This window comes from Nyctereutes procyonoides, unplaced genomic scaffold (genome assembly GCF_905146905.1).
Source record: "Nyctereutes procyonoides isolate TBG_1078 unplaced genomic scaffold, NYPRO_anot_genome, whole genome shotgun sequence".
Classification (NCBI taxonomy): domain Eukaryota; kingdom Metazoa; phylum Chordata; class Mammalia; order Carnivora; family Canidae; genus Nyctereutes; species Nyctereutes procyonoides.
The window spans coordinates 33923390-33946820 of NW_026575146.1; the positions used below are offsets into that span (position 1 = coordinate 33923390).

Here is a 23431-nt window from a genome sequence, read left to right on the forward strand (position 1 = left end):
TTCTATTCTATTCTATTCTATTCATCTATTCTATTCTTTCTATTGATCTATTTGTCTATTTTTGTGCCATTACCATACTGTTTCAATTACTACAGCTTTGCAGTATATCTTGAAATCTGGGATTATGATACCTCCAGTTTTGTTCTTTCTCAAGATTGTTTTGGCTCTGGGTCTTTTGTGGTTCCATGAAAATTTTAGGGTTATTCGTTCTAATTCTGTGAAAAATGCTGTTGGTATTTTGATAGGGATTGCATTAAATCTGTAGATTTCTTTGGGTAGTATGGGCATTTTAACAATATTTGTTCTTCTAGTCCATGAGCATAGAATGTCTTTCCGTTTATGTCATCCCTTCATAGTAAATAGCAGTATCCTATATAACTGCAATTTTCTCCATGTTGCTCTTTAATTTAACAATATATCCCTCCATTAGTGCTCTTGCACCTCAGTTTTTCCTGGCTTTTCTTGCTTGACAAGTCCTCCAAATCTTCTTTGTAATCAACTTGTCCCGTTCTGGGAAGAAAAGAAAAACTACTGTTTTTAGTGGAAAAAAAAAAGAAAGAAATTTCTTTACATTTATATATATACACACTTAATAAGAGCTAAAAAGTAAGTCTTGTTATTTTCCAGAGCTCTAAGTTGAGATTTCCCTTTTTGCAGAAAGAGCAAGAGAAATCCTTCAAGTACTTTCCCATAAATTATTAAGCATTGATTAAAACGCCCGTAAAAGATAAATTTCAACATATAATTGAACATTTTGTCTTCAAAGGATAAACTCAGTTAGATTATTGTTTCTTAGGAATGTGGAGTGGTAGTGTAGTTCATTTTCAAATGTATACATTTCATGTGAGTTTAATATAAAAAAAGCCTGTTTCAGTCGAGGCTAGTGTTTCTGTGCCTCTCATAATGCAGGAAGCACTTACTCTGAATTGAAATCACACATTTGCTTTCCTGTAACTCATTAAGTTGACGCTCAGCAACTGTAGTAGACAGTTGGCAGGGAGGGGGTGGTGGTGAGCAGAATAAATAGGCTGTACAGGGCAACTGGGTGATCCTTACAAATCATTTTAGTATGTAAAATTATTGTAAATGAATTTGTCTGAAAGGAATTATAAGCAGACAAGGGGGCTGTCCTGGACTTCACCACATTATTCTAGGTTTAGTGAAGTTTGTGCAAATTTATAAGAGACATAAAGCTAGCCCAGAAAGTAATAATTGCTGGTATCTCTAGGTTAATATTTTTTAAGTTTGGCGCATCATTTCAAAGCTTTTATTGTTGGAATTTGATTTAAACAGGGTCTAGTAATAGTATTTTCGAAATCTGTAGATTCATCTCTTCAGAGCATTTTTAAGATTGTAATGAGCCACTTCTCTGTGATTGCACAGAAATTTTTGCTGGGGAGTAAGAACTTGGTAACCTGTTATGTGATGAGAATGGGTCTTTGAGTGAATCCTATATTGGACTCAGACTTTCAGTGAAATCCTTGCATCTGGCCCCACTCTTTTACCCCTGATTTCTCTTCAGATCAGCCTCTGTGAGGTTCTGTAGGTCTTCTCGGGGGCTCCAGCAACTCCTGAGTGCTTGAGGCCATGACCTCTATTATCCCTCATCAGCCAACTATCATGCATGTTCCAGAAAAAAGCTGGATGGTTCTTACCTTCTTATTTTTTTCTTATTGGTTTCTATTTTATTTCTTTATTCCCTCTTTTGAGGTTTCAGGTCAAAGCGGATAATTACACCTACTGCGTCTATCAACCCAAACCCAGAGTTGTGTACATACCTCCAGTTTTGTTCTTTCTCAAGATTGTTTTGGCTCTGGGTCTTTTGTGGTTCCATGAATATTTTAGGATTATGCGTTCTAATTCTGGAAGCTTCCCAGCTTATTCCAATGGATACCATGCCTGGAAACACCTGATTCATGGGACCCTTTCTGGTTCTGAAAATATGTAGCTCCCATTGTTTCCTGAAAGCCAGTGAACCTATATGGATAAATCAGAGAACTTGACAAACTCGCTAGTAGAACTGAGAATACAGATGAGTTTTTAAATATAGTGGATTTGGCATCACAGCACATAGAAACATTAAACTCGCAAGAGCAGGTGCTAGACTACAGCAGAGTCTTCTCAAAATTAAGCAGTTTTGTTATGCGAGCAACTGTTTGCTTTAGGAAGTTCACCAACAGCACTGTCGGGGGCGGGGGAGGCAAAGCTCAGCAGTGAACAGATATTAGATGACCACATGTGGTTCCCTTGAGAGATTAAGGCAGGAAAAAATGAAAGAGAGTAATTTAGATCAAGTCCTATGAGAAAGGTGAAATGTCATCCTCCATAGAGAGTGTCCATTATTAATATTTCTATGGCTTTCATGGGGATCAGGCTTATAGGAAACTGAGATTCTGTGGCCTTGTTACATCATTAAGGATGCATACTTTGACCTAGCTCTCTGAACTACACACCAGTGATACTCAAGAGTCTCAGTAAAATCCACAGAATGCAGTACTCTTTGGTAGCATTTTCCTAGACCTGTGATTCTTCTGAATATAAGGCAACTGGGATACAGTGGATTTCTGAGAGACATTGCAGAGAATATTAAAAGAAAAAAAATCCAGACTGAACAATTCATGTGTTATAAATCGATTGTGATTGTAGGTGTTAGACTTATCTGCATGGGTTTTAGGTGAGCTGAGCTGTTCAGCCCAGGGCAGCATCTAGAATAGCCAGTTACTAGGTTGCTCGCTATAGGCCGTGAGGTCTCCTCTTTCACCCTAGTGCTATTCCAGTATCATCTTACCTCAGCCATGATGGTAAAAAGCATCCCTGCCTACGGTGTCATATGTTACTTGTTAGTGTGGGACTGAAGAATCCTTTAGAAAGATTTTGACCACCAGTTCCACCCTATATGCGCTCAAGTTCTTAATATGATGCACGTGATAAAAGGAACATCTAATTTAATGCTACATCAGTGAAGTAATTACATGATATTTTGCTAGATGACATCTGAATGGAGTTTGAAATGGGAAGTTATCTCTGTTACAGTAGAATGTTAGACATTTGATGTTTTTCAAAAGTTATTTGGAGTTTTTTAAGGTATGAAGTTTGTAAAAAAAAAAAAAAATGCCCCGACAGGGAAAAAAAAAAAAAAGTTGGGGTCTTGTGTGTTGCAATCTAAGGTTCATTGAAGCCTAGCTGTCACAGCATTCTTATACTTCTTACAGTGAGGAATTTGCTTTCCTTGTTGCATACCACAGATTAGGGTTTTGTTCATCTGGAGAAAAGGTTTAATAATTACGGATTTTTGACGAGTCTTTATACTGAAAACACAAGACATAATTAATACAAGGGCATAGGTACATTAGGGAATTATTCTATGAGGGTCATTAAAATTTTGTTGTACTTAGAACATCACTGTTAAAAATTTTACACAGCATTCTCTGATGCCTTCAAAGAATACTTCTATTCATTGTGTTTTTCAATAATGCTGTCTACCACATTCTTAAAAGTTTATTCAAAATACTACATGCCAACTAATTTAATTAATTTTGCATGAAATGTGAAAGAATCCATAGAAAATAAATGAAAGAGGGATATTGTTTTGAAATGGGGCTCTTCTAATATTCTCTAAGGCAATGACTGCTTTTCCATGTCACTTAATGCTGGCTGCTATATTGAATTATAGAAAGAATCTGTGGGGTTTCTAGTATAACTTTGTTTCATGGATTTCATCTATTATTCCAGAGCCAACACAGAAGCTCCTAAGTCATAAATCCACATTGTAGTTCTAAGAGAATTTGGCCTTTTCCTATATTTGCCTTCTGATCTGCTTTCTAAACAAAGCTCTTTATCTCTTACCTCAGTGTGCCTTTATTGTTAACGTTGGGTACCTATGTTCCCTAATTATGCTTTGTTATTTCTCTTTTTGTTTTCTATTTAAAAATACTTTTGTGGGATTTTTTTCTGAATGGAAACATGTTAATGTAAAAAAATATATAGGTAGATTCTTTTTCCAAAGAACATGCAGTGTTTTGTTTTCATCACCTTATTATATCTTCTTCCATGATTTTGACTTTGGAAAATAAACATTGTGAAACAGAGGGTAAAAGAGTTTAAGTAATTTTCTTGGTACATAGACACATAATATGATGAACACCTAAGCAATGCTTGTCTTGGTTCCTACAAGTGAAAAAGCATGCTGCTGTTGACTGGGAATCAAGATATAACGGAAAAAAAGTGTTAAACTCATAGAAGTAACATCATAGTACATTATTATAACTCTGGTTATGCAAATAAAAGTAATTAATATTGGATGCCCACTATTTCAAAAGAGTTATAATAAGGATTGTAACATCTTTAAAGATATAAAAGCTCTAGTCTCTGACCTTGAGGAGCTCACAATTTAGTCACTTGTATTTTTTGTCATTTTATAAACCCCACCACGAAAAGTTTAAGATTACCAGAAATTGAGATTAGAGCTTTATGTTTATAGTAGAAAGAACTCTCTCTGTGTTGTATCAGATTAACCAATTCGTATGTTCCTCAGTGAGTTTATTATAAAAAAAAAATTCCATATGCATGAATTGTTGAATGTGGATTGTCTAGTAGAGATAATTCCTTATAAAAACACACCAAAATTGCAGAAACAACAAATATTTTGGATAAGGATTGATCATGTTCCATTTTACTCCTAATCTTGTTCTTTCTCTGGTTTTTGTTTTGCTTTAATTGTTCTTTATTTAAAAAACAAACTTTAAAAAAAAACTTTTTTAAAAACTATGACATTGGTGCATCTGGGTGGTTCAGCTGGTTAAGTGCCTGCCTTTAGCTCAGGTCATGATCCTGGGGTCCTGGGATCGAGCCCCACGTTGGGCTCCCTCTGCAGCAGGGAGCCTGTTTCTACTCCTCCTCCCTGCTTGTGCTCTAGCTCACTGTCTCTGTCACTATCTCTGCCTCTTTCTCTCAAATAAACAAATGAAATCTTTAAAAAAAACTAAGACATTTATGTTAATACATTAACATAGCAGGAGATTGGATGAAAAGTCAAATCTCTCCTCCTCCTTGACTCCTTATTCTCAAACATCAGTGGTAATAGCTTTAACGTGTACGTGCAGGTTCTTCCCCAGAATGTCCAAGCACGTACACACATGCGTAGATACGTGTGTCTGCTTGCACTGATACTTACCTGTATACCCTTGTAAATATAGATTCATAGTATTTCCCACCTGGACTGATAGTAAAACAGAAACGATAGCCCAGACCAATCAGAGCAGATGTCTCAGCTGTTCCTTGCTATGCTGAGGTGAAAAGAGGTCTCGGGACAGGAGGCATGTGGGAGGCTTGGGTAGCAGCAATTTACCAACAAGTACAGAAGCCTATTTCAGAATTCTTTTTTTTTTTTAATTACATCTCTTTTTTCATATTTTTTTTATTTTTTTTAATTTTTATTTATGATAGTCACAGAGAGAGAGAGAGAGAGAGAGAGAGAGAGAGAGAGAGAGAGAGAGGCAGAGACATAGGCAGAGGGAGAAGCAGGCTCCATGCACCGGGAGCCCGAAGTGGGATTTGATCCCAGGTCTCCAGGATCGTGCCCTGGGCCAAAGACAGGCGCTAAACCGCTGCGCCACCCAGGGATCCCCTATTTCAGAATTCTAATAGTTTTTCTACAACTGTGCCTGAATGGCCTATTCCAGCCCTACTTTCAATCATTTGATGGTCCATGGTTCCTCTGGTGGCACACTTGTGCTCATGTTCTTTCTCCTAAAGGCCACAAAAGCCCAGCATCGGAGCTCTTAAGGTTGCCCCTTCTATACTAACTTTATATATTTTTAAGTTTGATCCCTTGGAGTTGACCATGGACATTGTACATGCACTCATGAAGGCCTCATGTCAAAACTGGGCAGCAGATGAAGTTTATTTCCAGAACATTCCTTTCACAATCCCTTCTGTGTTCTCTCTGTTGTCCAGTGGGTCCTTTGGTCACATTTTAATGAGTCAATCCTCCCACTTGTACCATTCCAGTGATTCTAATTATTCAGAGCTTAGCGTTTTCAGGCTCCCCCCATCTCAGAGCATTTAGTAAACAAAAAACATATCATGTTGCTTTATTATCAGAGTACTTTTGATGTGTCTCTTTATTACAATGTATTATCAACCCATGGATGGTAGGACTGTATTTTAAACTAGTTTATATCTATCTTTCTACCCGGGGCATTGCATATAAATGTCACTCAATAATGTCGTGCATTATTCCTTTGGGTAACATTGGTTATGCACTATCACAAAACATCTAGAATGTTTACTTTTTATGCCTTCATATTTTATGTAGATTTCAAAATAAAGGATTGCCACAGTCCACTCAATGGTCACTCTGTTGACATATAGTAACTTCGTGTCTTTCTTTATTTTCCTTTAAAAAAAAATACATGGTTACTTCTTACACAGAAAGTGTAATCACCTTCCCTTAATATGTTCAATCAGTTGTCTGCTATCAGTTTCAGTCAGTTTTCTGCAGGTCCTAGAATTTCTTCTCCATTATTTTTTATTTGAGAATTGGAAAGTAATTGATATTTATTATTTACAAGTCCTATACTTTGTATGTATTATCTCATTAATTCAAGTTGTCCTTCAGTACCGTACTTATTATCTACCCTAATTTGTAGAAAAGAAAACTAATTTCAGAAAAGTAAAATCGTCTCTCCAAGGTCACATAAATGCTAAGGCCACAATTTGAACACAGGGCTGTGCCTCTAAAGCTCTGTTGTTTTCACTCTTCATACTAATTCCACCTTCGTGTACTTCTCTGAGGATGAGGTGATATTCTTGAGTATATTTTCCAAACTCTCAGGCACTTACCCACACCTGGAATTTCTAACTCATACCTTGTACTTTCTAACACAGTACAGTGAGTAAATTGGTGCGTAATGAATGCTTTAGGTGATCATGATTATAATGGAATTTTAAAAATCAGATGAGATGATGTCGATGATTTGTTAGAGAACTAAAATCTCATCGTAACCCATTTTCCTTTAAAGCCATGGCTGTCAAGATGAAACATCTCGTTTTAGCAAACGGCATTAAGCATGAACAGGCAACAGTAAAATCATTTCAGGGAATGTAATAGGGTTACGGAATAAAATCTGAAATAAAATCGACTGTAGCATTAAGCTTTATATGTGAAAAACAAAATGGTGAGAATACTTTGGAATTCAAAGTTGCACGCTGTTGTCGCCACTGTTCTCAGGTGTTCCAGATCGCCTATGTGATTGTGAAAGCAGCAAACTCCCCTCGGCCCGGAAACTGGATTTTGGAACGCTCGCTTGATGGTGTTGACTACAGGCCCTGGCAGTACCATGCGGTGACAGACACCGAGTGTCTAGCTCTCTACAATATCTATCCCCGCACCGGACCCCCGTCATACGCCAAAGATGATGAGGTCATCTGCACTTCCTTTTATTCCAAGATACACCCCTTAGAAAACGGAGAGGTAAGAGGAGGAAACTCACCATAAGTACATCGAAATTGGCCTGTCAGAAAGATGTGAATATATCAGTAATTAATGTCAGGGAGATTTTAAAATAGGATTTAGCAGAAGTACGTTTAAATGAGTTATTAAATAAAAAGGAAAAACCCAAGGTGATTAGAATTTTAACTACCTTCATCTACTCTGTGTCTCCCTCATCCAATAAAGATCAGAAAAGTGGAAATGGATTTAAGTCAGCAAGTCAGTGATTAGTTTCACACTTAGAGAGACTTTTCTGACATCAAGATTGCAAATAATCGGACAAAGATTAAGACCTTCATGGAGGGTATGTGTACTCTGGTCTCCAAATGGAGACAAAAGAGGTGAAATTTAGGGAAAAATATAGTTGATATGAAGGGCATTCTGTTGGATTTCGGGTGTTTTCCTGTGCTCGCCACAGAGGGCTAAATTTGGGTTTTTTTGTTTGGGGTCAGGCTTCCTATCATATGCTTAATTCAAGTGCTCAGCTTCTCTGTAGCATCTCCTACCCTTCGGTCAAGATTTTATATTTATTCAAACCATGGCTTCCCCTGTTACCATCTGTGTGATCTTGAGCCAGTGACTGAAATTTTCTCTGCTTCAGTTTCATCTCCCATAAATTGGGAAAAATAATAATAGCTCTTATTTCATATGATCATTAAGAAAATCAAATGAATTATTCCATTTGACGCAGTACAACAGTGCTGACAGACAGGTACTAGGTGTGCTGTAAGCATTAATTCTTTTTATATTTGAATAGTAATAATAATAACCATCATTATCAGTCGTAGTAGTCATCTCCTCTCAGATACCCTAACCTTGACTTAGTGATTCTCTCGGATGCTCCAATATTTCCCTAATCTGTCTCCCTTCAGGAGCTGTGGCCTGGCTACTTTTGTCCTACCTGCTAATATACATCTCAATTTATACTCCAATCTGACAGTCGCTCCTCACTCGTCCACACACCTGAAGCTAGTATCATTTTTTATATTCACATTTTCAGTAAACCCATATCCATAATCCGTGAGGTCCACCTCAGCCAGTCGAGGATTATCTTTTTAAACATTTTTCAGAGAAGTTAGATTCTTGACATAAATCGATCACTCTCCCTTTGTCAAATTATTGTCATATTATTCTACGAATGTATTCTAGTGCCTCACTGTGTCTCAGATTCCATGTTCAAAAATATCAGTTTTGGAGAAGAAAAATTCCAAATGGTACTCTCAGCAGAGATTTCAATCTGCCAAATGACAAGGAGTCAAATGCAGGGAGTCAAACAGCTGTTCAACTTGCTTTGTGCCCAGAGGCATCCAATTCCCGGCCAGATTGGCCTGAGGATATGGGAGTAGGGATGGAGTGCAGAGATAATATATTTGAGTTGAATTTTTATTATTTTTCCCCCTGGATCTCGTATTTACCAGAACTCGTAATTATCTAATATTTATAAAGCTATTTTTTACCTTGAAAAAATGATCCAATTCAGAAATTGATCGAACAATATTAAAATGTGCTTAGATATGTAACCTACAGGTTTACAGGCATATCCCTAATGCATGCCCACCCAAAGGATGGTTCTCCGTCCTTTAGACCAGGTCAGCCTACTGACATGGAGCAAACAGAAATGTTGTTTGTTTGCCCAGCTGGCTATATTATTTGCATTCCTAGACACTTACTAACAACTACTCATCGATAGTGGCTCTTAGGAGCTACTTACTCAAATTCCTCTGTGACATGTGTTTAATTAAGCCTATTTCTTTTTCATAGGGAACTGGGTTTTAGAAAAAGAAAGTAATTCAAAATATTTGAAATACAGTGGTAGTATTTAAGAGTTAGAATTAAATTCAGACCTCTCCTGAAATTCCTGTCTTATTTTATATAGCTTTCTCTGTAAAACATCTTACTTTTTGGAATAAACAGGTCCAGGGAAGGTAGGTGATATATATTCTCCAAAACTTTCCCCTCACTGGTAACAAAACTGAGATAAGAATCCAGGTAACCAGATACCCTGACCAACACTGGAAGTTGATTTTTTTCTCTTTTTTTAAAGTTAGTAGTTGATAAACTCAAGAATTTAGAGGAGACAGAGATGCTGGATCCAGTACAAGAAGAAAGAGTCCTAATTCTGAGGTGTCATAATATAGAAGAAAGTATAGGAGATGGGAAGACTGGGTTCTCGTCTTGCTTCTAGTTTTTGTGGGATCTTGGGTTGGTCAGTTAATTGCTCAGAGATTGAATTTCTTGAATACATGACTTAGTTTAATGTATAAATTGTCCTAGGATATCTTTATAATGCAATTTTGGGTATCATCTGCCATATAATGTGGGAATATTCTAAAATTTTTGGATGCTTACCTCCAGTACTTCCCAGACCAATGATTGTGAAACAAATCTTACTAACTTTTAGTTATAAAATGATGCTTTTTGGATACCACCTGAAATAAAATTATTAGTACTTATGTTCAAAACTTCCCAGAGAAGTAATACTCAAGTAAGAAAAATAAACATAAACCAGTAAATGCAGAAAAATATAAAAAGAAGAAGAAGAAAGAAAAGGAAAAAAAAGAAATCCTACAACAGAAATCTTTTTTTGAAGATTTTATTTATTTATTCATGAGAGACACAGAGAGAAGCAGAGACACAGGCAGAGGGAGAAGCAGGCTCCAGGCAGGGAGCCCGATGTGGGACATGATCCCAGGACCCCAGGGTCACGCCCTGAGCTGAAGGGAGACGTTCAACCCCTGAGCCACCCAGGCGTCCCCCTACAAAAGAAATGTTTACAGAGAGTAAACATCTCCCTCAGTTGAGCCAAAGGAGTCACACACTTCTCAGAATAGAGGGAAACCAGAAACAATTCTTGGTATCACACAATTTCAAGACCAATATGGAAAATTATCTTCAATATGAGTTAAACTAGGCATATAACAGAATTTGCTTCCAATGTTGATGGATAATTGTATTAAGTATAGAATTGCAGAGTTTTTCTTTCTTTTGGCACATGTTGTTGTCTTCTGGTTTCCATTGTTAATGTAGAAAAGTTTAGTTATTGAATAATTTACCTATTGCCTGTTTTCTTTGATTTCTTTAAAGATAAAAATCTTTACTATGATGCTCCAGATTGGCACTCCCCAATACAGTAGTCACTAACCATATGGTATTATTTAATTTAGATTTTATTAACTCAAATAGAATGAAAATTCAGGTGCTCAGTTGCATAGCCACAATCAGGTGTTAAATAGCCACATGTGACTAGCAGCTACCATGTTGAATTATTCAGAATAGAACCTTTCTGTCATTGCACAGAGTTCTGAGCAGCACTGTGGTGGATGATACCTTCTTAATTTCTGGATTGAGATTTATTTGGTTGGTATGTTTGCAGAGTCACATCTTTCATCAGTTCAGGAAATAATTCAATCATTAACTCTCCAAATACTGTCTCCTTCCTTACTATTTGTCTCCTCTATAAATACAATTAAAAATAATTTGGAACTTCTCACTGTATATTTTATACTCTTTTGTATACATCCAACCTCTTGGCCTTTATTCTTGATTTTAGGTATGTGTTTCTGGTTCACTTCCAGTTTACTGATTCTCTCTTTACCTACATAAAAATCTGCTATTGAAACTATTCATAGGCTTCTTTATTTCATTTATTACACTTTCCAGTTCTAGAATTTATCTTTGTTTCATTTTTGAATAGTTTAGCATCTAATTTTAAATTAAAATTGCATGGGTTTATAGATATCTAAGTTTAACAAGATTATATGTACATTTTTAATATTCTATCTTTATCTCCTTGAGCATAAAGTAACAATTATTTAATACTTTTTCTTTGAAAATTCTAATATCTGGCTTCTGTGGATGTATATTATCTGATCTGCTGATTCTTTTTTCTGATGTCTTTTGTGCTCATGTTTCTCACTTTTACAAAACAGAAGTTATATTTTTAAATGTGCGTGTAGAAATCATTTGAGGCCTAAGATATGGTATTATGAGGATTTTCTGATGCTTCTACCAGGCAGTGGCAACATGGCTGATCTTACTGAGTATGAGATGATTTCACTCATACATGGAATTTAAGAAACAAAGCAGATGAACATAGGGGAAGGGAAGGAAAAACAAAATAAGACAGAATCAGAAAGGGAGACAAACTGTAAGACACTCTTAATTCTAGGAAACAAATGAGGGTCGTTGGAGGGGAGGTGGGTGGGGAGATGGGGAACCGGGTGATGGGCATGAAGGAAGGCATATGATGTAATGAGCACTGGGTGTTATATGCAACTGATGAATCACTAAATTATACTTCTGAAACTAATAAACACTATATGTTAATTTAATTGAATTGAAATAAATTTTAAAAATTAAAAAAATACAGTTTTAGGGAGTAAAATTTCTGGGACTTCGATAACACAAAGCTGTAACAGCTGCTTTAATTCCAGTTTACTTTAGGCTTCCTGTTTTTGGAGTCTAGACTGAAGTATGTGGGATTTACCAAAGCCCCACCCATACAAGTCTTATTGCTTCCTAGCACATTAATGCCATCAAAGCACTGCTTAGTTTCAGCCATGTCTTCTGGACAGGGAAATGCCCACCAGACAAAAGCTGTCACAATATGCCCTTTACCTCTTTTGACATCTTTCTTCTCCTTGATATCGAGAAGGTGATTTTCTACCCTTTTGATAACTATCTACTGGCTTAAAATAAATGTTTTGACATTTTTCTGCACTTGGTCTGGTTGTTATCATTGACTGTATTAACACTCATTATATAATCTACTATAAAAAGGAGCGTGGTCTCATATGCATTTTTAAAATTTATTTTGAAAAAAAAAGAAAAAAAAAGAAAATTTATTTTGGAATAATCGTAAACTTACATAAATGTAAGAAGAATATAGAGAATCCCCATGTCTTCTTGACCCAGCTCCATTACTGTTAATACCTTCAAAGCCACTATGCATAGGTCAAAAGTAAGAAATCAACATTGATTGCATTATATTACATTGATACATGATTTCATTCATTTTCTTCAGTGTCTTATTTGTTTTCTGGGATCCAGTTTGGGATACCTAATTGTATTGTCATTGTGTCTTCTTAGTCTCCTCCGAATTATGAAAATTTTCTAATCTTCTCTTATTTTTCGTGACTTTAGTTTTCATCACTTTTAAAAGCACAAAGCACTGGTCAAGTGCTTTGTGGCATATTAGTTTATTCATTTTGCATTCTTTGATGTTTTTTCATGATTAAACTTGGCTTCTGGATTTTGGGGAAGGATACCATGGAGGTGAAACAGCTTCCTCACTGCATCACTCCCATTTCTTTTTATCTTTTTATATGGACATCTGTTGTCTATTTCCTTTTAATTGGTTTATAAATCTTACTGTGCCTTTTTTTTTTCTTTTTAGAGAGAGTAAGAAAGGTGGGGAGGGGCAGAAAGAGAAAGAATCTCAAAGCAGGCTCCTTGCCCAGTGTGTTTTTAGATAGGTTTTTATTTTGGACAGCAGTGCCTAAATATTCACTATGATTTGAAATATACATTTTTGACTAAGCGTTGATGATCACTTGCTTCCAGTCTTTCACAACAGTTTAAATATAAATTTAAGTCAGAGAATAAGAGAAATAAGAACAAAGTATTTTTAAGGCCCATCCATGAAACAAGATATGATTTAAAAAGTCTCAATTTTAACACAGTAATTAAGCAATAATGGTTATGTTATAGGCATAGAATATTAATAGAAAATAATCTTCTGTGACTAATATCAAATCTATCAAGTCTAAGGTTTATTGCATTGTTACTTGCCTGGAGAATTTTGGGGACATGTCAAAATGTTTAGAACATTTTATAATATTATACTTCAGATGAAAAGTGCCTCACTTTAGACCTGAAAGTTACCTTAGGTAAATTCCTCATTGCTCTATTAAAACCCTTTAACAATACCCTTCAATATTATAGCCCTCAACTTCAGCTTCTTCTGTATCCAAACTGTAATACTGCCTGTTGCCTCTGTCATTATTAAAAGCCATGTGGCTTTTTCTTCTGCTCTCTTGAATTTTAGCAACATCATCTCTGCTTATTTCTTCTACTTTATTTGTTGCTCCAGCCACCCCCACTCTTTTCCCCTCCATCCTCTGGCTTGGCCTCTTCTCTGCCCTCCACTTCACATTTCCTGAAAGAGATCAACAAATGTTGATCATGTGGATTCACCAGAAGGGTACTTTGGGGCATACATCCAGTCCCCTAGACAACTAGATTCAACTACTTCCAAGAAAGAGATTAGTCCTGCAGTCTAGCATCCTGGGCTTGCACCCAGAGGGAGAAGAGTTCACTCTGAGCTATGAGATGATCAAGTCTCAGGCCCTGGCAAAGGAGAGAAAATGGAGGACAGTGGAGGTATAATAATATGACCCAGTATGTTGTTATCCAAGCTGTAAACAGAAGGAGGCTTTGAACAAAAGCCTTCAAGGATTTTCATTTTAGAAAAATTATGTATCATCAATGCCAAGAGAGGGCTTAGCAGGCCACATGCCTTGCCTTGCTTTGAGAGAATGATCCTGAGCTCCCTAGTAGGAGCTGTAGGGTATGAATCAACAGACTCCAGGGGTCCTCCATTACTTTGAGGCCAAAGAGAAAAGCTTTGGTGGGAACAGCTAGGTAAGTATACCTCTCCAGCGGCGCTACAGGGCGCCAGCTCTATCAAGAGCTACTATCGGCTCAAGTGCTGCCCCTGCAGGAAGCATTTGCCCCAAGATGCTATTGAGAACTGCTAACAAGAATCGCCGCCTAGAGATACTGACAACCGTGCCTGCCGCACTGGTGCCTCCCGAACTTGGCTTTACTTGGACATCCTCATCAAGAACATTTCAGTAGATTATAATTCAGTAGATTTGGGAAGGGTTTAGGAAGCTCTCCATATATTTTAACAAGTAGTCCTGATGATTTTGATGCCCCTCCTCTGAACTTACTGTTCAGATTTTCCAGCCTTCTCAAACTCTGGAGAAGAACTGATCATCAGCTATTTAAGGCAAGAGCGTCAGTCATTCTAGCTATGCTACTTCTACCTAAAGAGACATGTTTTTCTGTCAGGAAACATGATTGGCTTTGGCAGACTAAATCCCTGGGTAGGTTCAGGTTGAGTAAATAGAATTTGAGCTATAAGTAGGTTATGGATGGTTGAAGAGGTAGCTGAAAGGGGGGGGTCACATTAATATTATTGACAAGGATGGGGATGTAGAGATGGGACTACTTTAGGGGTCCTAGAATGAAAATCGTCATCAATGTTTTTCTTTTCTATGAGACTCTCTCCTTTCCCTGGCTGGGATTATTCCTTTTAATTTCTTTGGGTTGTCACTAGACTGCTAACTAAATATGCATGGTTACCATAGTAATTTTTGCTTCAATTTCCTCATACAGAGGAAGAGTTATTTACATATGATTTCTTCTCCTTACTGCTCTTCTGGACTGCAACTCAAATGGAACTTAGATTCACTTTGATTCTGCTTTTGAAACATGGCAGGCTTATATAAAAATCCCTGAGAAACCATCATTAATTCTGGAAGACTCTTTTTTCCCCCTGTAAACTATATGTAGAGCTTTGATATAGTTTTGATTTCCTCTGTGACAGAATTTTATATACACAGACAATATTTTCCTTCCTCTTTTCATCACCTGACATTATGGTGATTCTTAGACCTGCAAACACTGGAGAATGAAGAAATGAAACCAACATTATATTTAAAATCGTTTCGGAGATCTTTCTTTGATGTAATACTGTTGAGGGTATAGCATGATGGCGCAGAAGTTGTGTGGAAATGAGGAACGAGACTTTCACAATTTTCCTTGGAGTTGTTCCTCTATGGAACAGCAGCCAGGGATCACTAATTTGTATCAGTTATGAATAGAGACTTAGGGAAATGCTTATTTTGGGTTTTAGACTTCCTTTCCTGAAAAATAACTGTGGTATTGACCAACATGTTGCCAGTTAGTACCCTGGGCAGCAGTATGAAAGTACGTCGTCACAGTGAGGGTCACCCGGCATCCTCTAAAAAGCAAGTTTCCATTCTAGTTGGAATACACAGAGCCCTTGAAATATTCTGGAATTACACACACATAAAATTAATAATTCATTTAAAAAATAGACCTTTGTGATTAAGATAAAATTAAGAGGATTGTGTTCTTCCTCTCTGTTGATCAGTTTATAGATCCCCCCCAGCAATATTGTGCTTAGAAAATATCAGTAAATCCTTGTCAAAATAATACAGTATTATTGAAAAGTCACGAAGGCCAGAGAAAGCAAACAAGAATGGAATCTCGAGGAGATAGCGCCGATCCTCAAGAGCTGGTTGTCTCAGTGTTATGGAAGAGGATTTACCAGGATTTATTAAAATTAATAAACAGAAAGTTCCATTTCCATTAAGCGAGGTAAGGTAGTACAGGGCCGAGTAGAAGGCACAGAAGCACAACTTCCTTTCAGGTATAGCTTTGCCGTTGATTAAACGTGGGGCTTGGGCAGGTGAGTACACCATCCGCTGTGTGTCTGAGCCAGTTCATCCCACTGTAATGAAGACCAAAGTAGGTCCTTTATGGTATTGCCTCCTTGTCTATATTATATGATCCCCAATTCTCTAGTTCAACAGCTATTTGCGGGGTGACTGAGCTGGCGTAGGCTGGATTGAGAGTGGGGTGCACGACCATGGCAGAGCCACGCTGTGCTGATGTGTGTGATCAGCACAAGGGGAGGTGGGGGTGACAAGACAGGAATGGAAGAATAAGCAAAGCCAAAACAAACAAACAAACCCAAGAGCTTACTGGAGTTTAAAGAGACAGAAGAGATCGATGAAGGTCTCAGGTGCTGACATGGGTTAGTCCGGGGCCTGGCAGGTCACAGTAATGATAGCTGGCATTTACCTCATGCTTGTTTTATGGCAGGCGCTACTCCACGGGTTTACAAGGAGAAACTCATGTGTACTCACACTTGCCTCATTTTATAGCCGAGGGAAATGTGGTGCAAACAGGTTAAATAACTTGCCCAGAGTTCCAACCTAGTAATTTTTGGAGCTATGATTTGAATCCAGTGTGTCCTCTGGGCACCAGAAAGGCACAAGAACAAATTTTCTCCTGCATCTGGGATTTTCTTGGAAAATCTGCTGGGCATTGCAAGCCCAAGAGGCCTCACCTTCCAGCAGACCCTGCTTCTCTCTGCATGAGTGTGCATAGACCCAAGATTGGGCTGCTGCCTAGTTTTTAGCTTACAGTGGTTTAATCTTTTAATGTTTTATGTTGTGGAAAAATTCTTCACTCTCCTCTTTTTCTTTATGATAGCAACTTACTTTAAAAGTATACAGTAGCATTTTTAAAAAATTTGCATTCTCTTTTTTGCAACCTTTTTATTTATCTTGTTATTTTTTACCCTTTAAATGTTTTTTAATTTCTAGTTTTAACAGTTTTATCTTGGTATATTTACATTTATCATATGTTGTTTTTCTTTTTTAAACCAGTAAATGATTTAAGTTTCTTCTATATTGTCTTATATATATATATATTGTGTGTGTGCATGTATATAGCTTGCTTCCGGGCACCCTTATAGAGTGAGTGTTCTAGTCTGCGGGTGTCCCAGAGACTATCCCATATTAAATAGGTCAGTGATAAATAAAGTAAGAAAAGATTTCTCACCAGAGCATCTTAGGGACATAATTCACAGATCCTATGTGGGTGTGTTAGTTCAGGCTGCTGTGACAAAAATGCAATAGACTAGGTGCCTTTCTCACTGTTCTGGGGATAAGAAGTTCAAGATCAAGGTGCCAGGATGGTTGAGTCATGCCGAGGACTCTCTTCTGATTTCTTCACATGCCGGAGAAGGCAGAGAAAGAAGCTTGGTATTATCTCTTGTTCTAAGGGCCCTATTTCCATTATGAGAGCTCCCCTCTAATGGCCTAACTACCCTCCAAAGACCCTATCTCCAAATGCCATAGCATCAGGATTAGGATTTTAACATATGAACTTGGGTGGGACACCAACATACAGTCCATAACAGTGGGTCACTCTCATTAACACCAACAGAGCTTCTGTTGTGTAGGTAGACTTAGAAGTCCAGAACTTTTCAAGCATCATGTAGGTGCTTGCTTTCAATGGCATGCTTTAATGTCCCATCAAAAGCCCTCTGAATATGAGAAACTGTTACTTCTTTTTCCATTTCCATAAGAAAGTACACAATGCTATGTTAGACAGACTTGAGGCCCATCATAATAACATCATTACTTCTTAAAATAAAATTCTCAAATATTCTAATACAGTAATCCTTTTCTGAAGCCTTTCAAATTGACTATTAACATCAATAATAAAATCATATGTCTTGAAAGTAGCTACTCATTTCATCCACATTATAAAAGAGATAATAGAAAACAAGGTTTTAAATAACTTCGAAGAGATTCATTTCTCGAAAGTATAGATAATTATATCAAATATTACATTTGGCAGAGATACAGCAATTCCCCATCTTATAGGTAATTATATTAAGAATATTAAGTAAAGGACCAGGTGAATGATTTTTTTGGGCCATCAAAACTTAAAATTTGTGTTCTTCTTTTATATTGGCTCATGCTAATTCTTTAAAATTATTACTTTTATTATCAATTAGGTAAAATCCTGTCTGGACTGAATTGACATTATCTATCTCATTGTTAGAAACAACAGCTACCTATACCCCTAAATTTACTAATCTCTTAGTCTTTTGGACATTTGAAAATTTTGTCAGTTTTGATCTGAAAAAATTTCAGGCTTTATTTTATAGACAAGTGGTATTTTTTTGTATGAAAAACAGTATTTTCATACATTCCACTTTTGGTCAGTGCTGAAATCACTGTCAAGTAAGGAAATTTGTGCAAGGATGGAATAAGATTTAATATTATATAGAATTTTTAGTTTATATATCCACTAATTCTTTTCTCCTGTATAAATATTATAGAGACATAAATGCATGAGTATTTAATTATGCTAGCATGTATGGAAGGATTTCAGAAAAGCTAGGTAAAGCAAGTTCCACTTGTTATATTAATTGCAACTTGCCACAGAAAACACCTATGTTAAAGTTCTCTGAACTGAGAATTATAAATTGTTGGTTTTTTGAGTCAATTCTAAAGCATATTGAGATGACAAAATTATGAAGTAGGAACAATATTTACAGTGCACAGAAAGAGGGAAAAATAACTTTAAGCATATTGGACCTTATAAGAAGCATTTGAGACTATTTAAAGTCATCTGTGGCTTTTAAAATCAAGAGTTAAGTGCTGAGCAAACATTCCCTAATGGAATAGAAGGTCATGCTCCATTTGAAGATGTCTCATCACTTTTTTTTTTTTTTTAACACACTGAAGTAGGAGCTAAGCCTTTCAGTCAAAACAAAAACTCCATGGAGAACAAAAGGATTCATGGGTTAACTATTGTTATTGTCATGAGCAATGTTGGCAGTAATGATCTTCTATGTGGTGTTCATTGATTACAAAGCACATGTCATACACTTTGCCATCTCACCTTCACCAAAGTCTTGAGGACATTTGGAGCCAAAGCAATTTTTTATTCTCATTTTGCAGATGGAGGTTAAATAACTTGTTCACGGTAACATAGGGGTAAATGTTCAACATTAATCTCTGGGTCCAGGTCCAGCTCCAATCTTCTGATGGCAAATCTCATAATCATTTCATTTCCTAAACTGAACCCTTGGGTCCAATAAGCCATCTTCTAAATATGTATTTGCCATTGGTCAGAAGGGCTGTGTGACACTGTGAATAATTAAGTACCGTCCACCATCTTTATTGGGAAGAACCTGAGGATATATCAGAAAACCAGTCTCACATGGGAAAGATAATGTACTATTATCTTTATTGCAGAAGTATACTTGAAAATACAACAAAGGATCTTGAAGCTAATAGAATAAGCTTCTGATCCCTAGGGGAAACTATTTCTACAACTAGAGCCATCATCCAAAGTCCTTGAGATAAGTAACCCAGGAGTGGAATGGTTGTGATTGCACTTTACAAGCAAACTTAAAAAGATATCAGGAGCTGCTTTACCAGGTCCCCTGCTATGAAATAAAAACAGTAGAAAGCTCCACTGCAGAGCATGCTAGCCTGAGGATGTGTACTGTTTTGTACCATGGCAGACTGACTACAGCCAAATATGTATTTTCCTTGGAAATATGTAAATGAATAACTTTGCTGAATTCTGCTACCTGGAAATCACATAAGATGCACAATTTAAATTCCCATCATGGGTAGCAAGAGTCCTATGATACTCATTTTGCAAAGGGGAATGGCAACCTTGGCAAGATGACGAGTTAGAAAATTATATTCCCTTTGTGTAAATTTGCTCTTCAGCTTCGTTCCGTAAGAATTATTTATTTTCTTATTCAGCAGATAAGTGCCTTCTAAAACCAAGCCTACTATTAGGGCGAGCCATATGGAATTGCTAATATTTGACTATTTGTAGTCAATAAATATGCAGTTTCATATGTTTTAAACTAATATATTCCAAAGCATGAATAAACATGTTTGCAGAAATTTAAATTGTCCTCAGCATAACCTCACCTGTATGCGTTATTTTAGTAAAAGCATTAAAGGGAAATCAAGTCTTTTCACTGAAACTATGGTTGCTAAGTATAATAATTTATACTAGTTTTTTTGTGAAGGTTTTTCCTTACTTTGTTAGTGATACGGTGAATAGGAAACTGAAAATGAGTCACACTTCATTTGTTTCTTAATTTGGGGGGGGGTGGAGAATAGCAAATAGCATGTTTCATATGAATAATAGGCATCCCTTAGGAGTCATGGGGAACCACGTGGAAGTTGAAGGTGTATTAGTTACACGCAATCGGTTTGGGAACTGAGTTGTTTTGGCTCACAGAATGTAAAGCATGTATGCATACATCTGTGTTTTCACATAAACACATTCCGGTACCCTTATTTGTGCAGCATAATCACATGGGTAGATATTAGCTCTATCAGGAGTGCCAGCTGCCACTTTCTTAGAAGCATTTCAACTATTTTTAGACCTGACGTCCAATTTATAGCAGTTATCCTCTGTTTTCTTCAGGACAAATTACCTTATTGCCAGACTACTGGTGAAACTTTCTGAAAATTACGTGAAGGGGGAAAAAAAACCCTCTTATTATTTTTTGAAGAGGAAAACCCATAATAATGATTTAATTTTGCTATTTCTTATCTTTTCATTTGTTCTTTTTATCAGTGAATGAAAAACACTGTGTTCTTCCTTCTGATGATTTGTTATACTCGTTCTATTTATCTTAAAACAAGATAAACTTCGGTGTTGAATTAGCTGCGATACAGCAGCTCACACATTAATCACGACTGGGCAAATGCATTACTAAAAAGATAGGACATCCAAAATATGGTTGGGATACAGTTTCGGTTCAACCACTATATGATTTGGTATTACAAAGAAATGTTAGGAGTTTGTATAGCCAGTCAATAGAGCTCAGCATTTAGCTACTTTTTTTGTTAACAAGTACTGAGCACCACCTGTGTAGCAAACTCTGTCTTAGGTACAGGGGACAGAGGACATTATATTTTGGGGAGATAAGATAGATTGATAAATGAGGGGAAACATCCTGAAGACTTGGACAGGCCTGTAAAGGCCGGCCTAGCCCAAAAGAGCCTTGGCCACTGGATGTCGAGTTGGGGGAGGGAGAGAGGAAGAGACCGACACAGAGAGAGACCAAGAGCAGGAGAACGGCAGGAGTCTGGCTGGGGAACGGCACGGTTGTCCCAGAGAAAGTGTGGAGGGAAGCGGTGGGAGGCTCCTGTGTTCACAACAATTGCTTGACTTGCCACGATTGTTTCAGTTACTGCATCTCTGAATAAATCGAGTAGCGAGGCTGTTTGTTCTGAGCTAGAAAGCAGTTTCAGAATGAGAAAATTCAGTGTTGTTTTACGTGTTTTGGCGAGGAGGGGCAAAGAAAGAGGGAAGAGAGAGAGAGAGAATCTTCAGCAGTCCCCATGCCCAGCGTGGAGCACAGTCTCACAACCTTGAGGTCATGACCTGAGCCAGAGTCAAGAGTCCAACGCTGAACCGACTTAGCCACCCATGTGTCCTGAGAAAATCCAGTTTTAAACTACACGTGGGAAGAGACCCAAACACCTGCCTTGCAGAAACCAGTCATAGCAACAGCTGTCAGGGGAGCAGAATTCCTTCCCTGTGCAATAATTATGGCTAAGTGCTGGTTAAAATAAAATAAATAAAATAAAATAAAATAAAATAAAATAAAATAAAATAAAATAAGACTATCAGCATAAGGAATGAAAGCATTAAGTTTTTTTTTTTTCATTTGTTTTTGTCTTTGGTTTGTAAGATGTATCCTGCTTTGTGATTCTTTTCCAACAAAGCTCACGTCACGTCGGGGTCGCCCTTCTGCGCGAGGGACCCGTCAGCCGAGGTGCAGTGTGTTCGCAGTGCTTCGATCAGTCTTTCTCCAGAGACGTAGCTTTGGGCGGTGATATTTGCCTCTCGGCTGCCATCCCCGGTCTACCTGGTGGGCACGGGGTCTGTCTCGAAGAGGCCACGCGTCTCCCTGGGAACAGAGGCTATAGAGAGGGGCTGGGCTGTAGGGAGGAAGGCCAGAAGCGACGTGGCCCGGTTGCCAGCCTCTGTTACACCCAAGACCTGGTGCCCTGACGTTGTTGCCCCGTTCGGTACGGATCTGGCGCTGGCCAGTGAGCCTAAACTGCCTGCAGGGATGCTGTTAAAACTAGGCGAGCCCCAAGTGAGTGCAGTGCTCCGAGGCCATAGCAGGTGCGTCTGGCCTTGGACGTGTGGTGGACGGTGCTCCCTGGAAGTCAGGTCCTCGGGCAACATAACGGGGTGCACCCACTGGTTCACCCACGGAGCCACTCAGCTGACATTTGCCCGAGCTCAGGGGGTCCTGCGGGCACCTGGGGGGGGGGCGGAAAGCAGTCACCCTCAGCCCAGCCCTGGGCAGGGCCCTATATGAGGACGGAGGGGAGAGGTGGTTCAGGGCATCTTATCCCTAACGCCGGAGAAATAGCACCGCGGGTGGCTAACTCTCATTTCTGAAAATAGCACAGATAATTTTTCAGCCCAATGAAATTTTTATTAAATGAGGAAACAAAGGTAGACTGTGGAGAGGAGCTGGTGTCTGTGCCTCTGATGAGACTAAAATTTCTTTTATAATAATAAAGGAAGCAGGATCTCTAGGTAGTTAAGTCTCCAAAACTGGAAGCAGATCAAATAATGACAAATAGGATATTCTTATCTATCTACCTATCTATCATCTATCATCTATCTATATATCCAGATTGAAAAGATAGAAAATAATTAGGTCAAGAGCAATCAGTAAAATCTAAGCCAAACCAAACAATACTTTGATACTCTGTTCTGGAACAAGGATATGGGGTTATTTTGAAAAATCACGTCACTACGACTCCATCCAGAACTTACAGCTGCAGAAAGAGAAGTAAACAAGTCATCCCGGTTGGAAGACTGCAAGGTTAAAGAACCAGCAAAGACGGAAAATGCAGTTACATTCTTGTTGCTGCCCAGTGACATGATTATAGCTCATAGAATTCCCTAAAGGGAAACAACAGAGGGATGTTTCTAGAGAATGGAATACAAATACCCTTTGCCTGTGTGTTTTAAGATCAGATACCAAGAATGAAGATTGGGTAAGGGAGGTTTTCTGTATTTACTTTTAAAAAGCATTTCGAGGGGCCCCTGGGTGGCTCAGCCGGTGAGGGTCTGCCCGCAGCTCAGGCCGTGACCCCGGGTCCCGGGATCGAGTTTCGCGTTGGGCTCCCCTACTTCTCCCTCTGCCTGAGTCTCTGCCTCTCTCTCCAGGTCTCTCATGAATAAATTAATAATATTTTAAAAAGTATAAAATAAAAAGCATTTCGAGGGGCCCCTGGGTGGCTCAGTTGGTTAAGT

At 37.9% G+C, this 23431-nt stretch overlaps 1 protein-coding gene across 1 annotated transcript in view; it reads left to right on the forward strand.

Annotated features, from left to right (window-relative positions):
* LAMA2 (laminin subunit alpha 2) overlaps positions 1 to 23431 on the forward strand; it is a 586660-nt gene that overhangs the window by 177437 nt on the left and 385792 nt on the right. The window contains exon 5 of the mRNA XM_055309905.1: positions 7232 to 7474. Coding sequence (XP_055165880.1) covers positions 7232 to 7474 — 243 coding nt within the window. The remainder of the gene's footprint in view (positions 1 to 7231; positions 7475 to 23431) is intronic.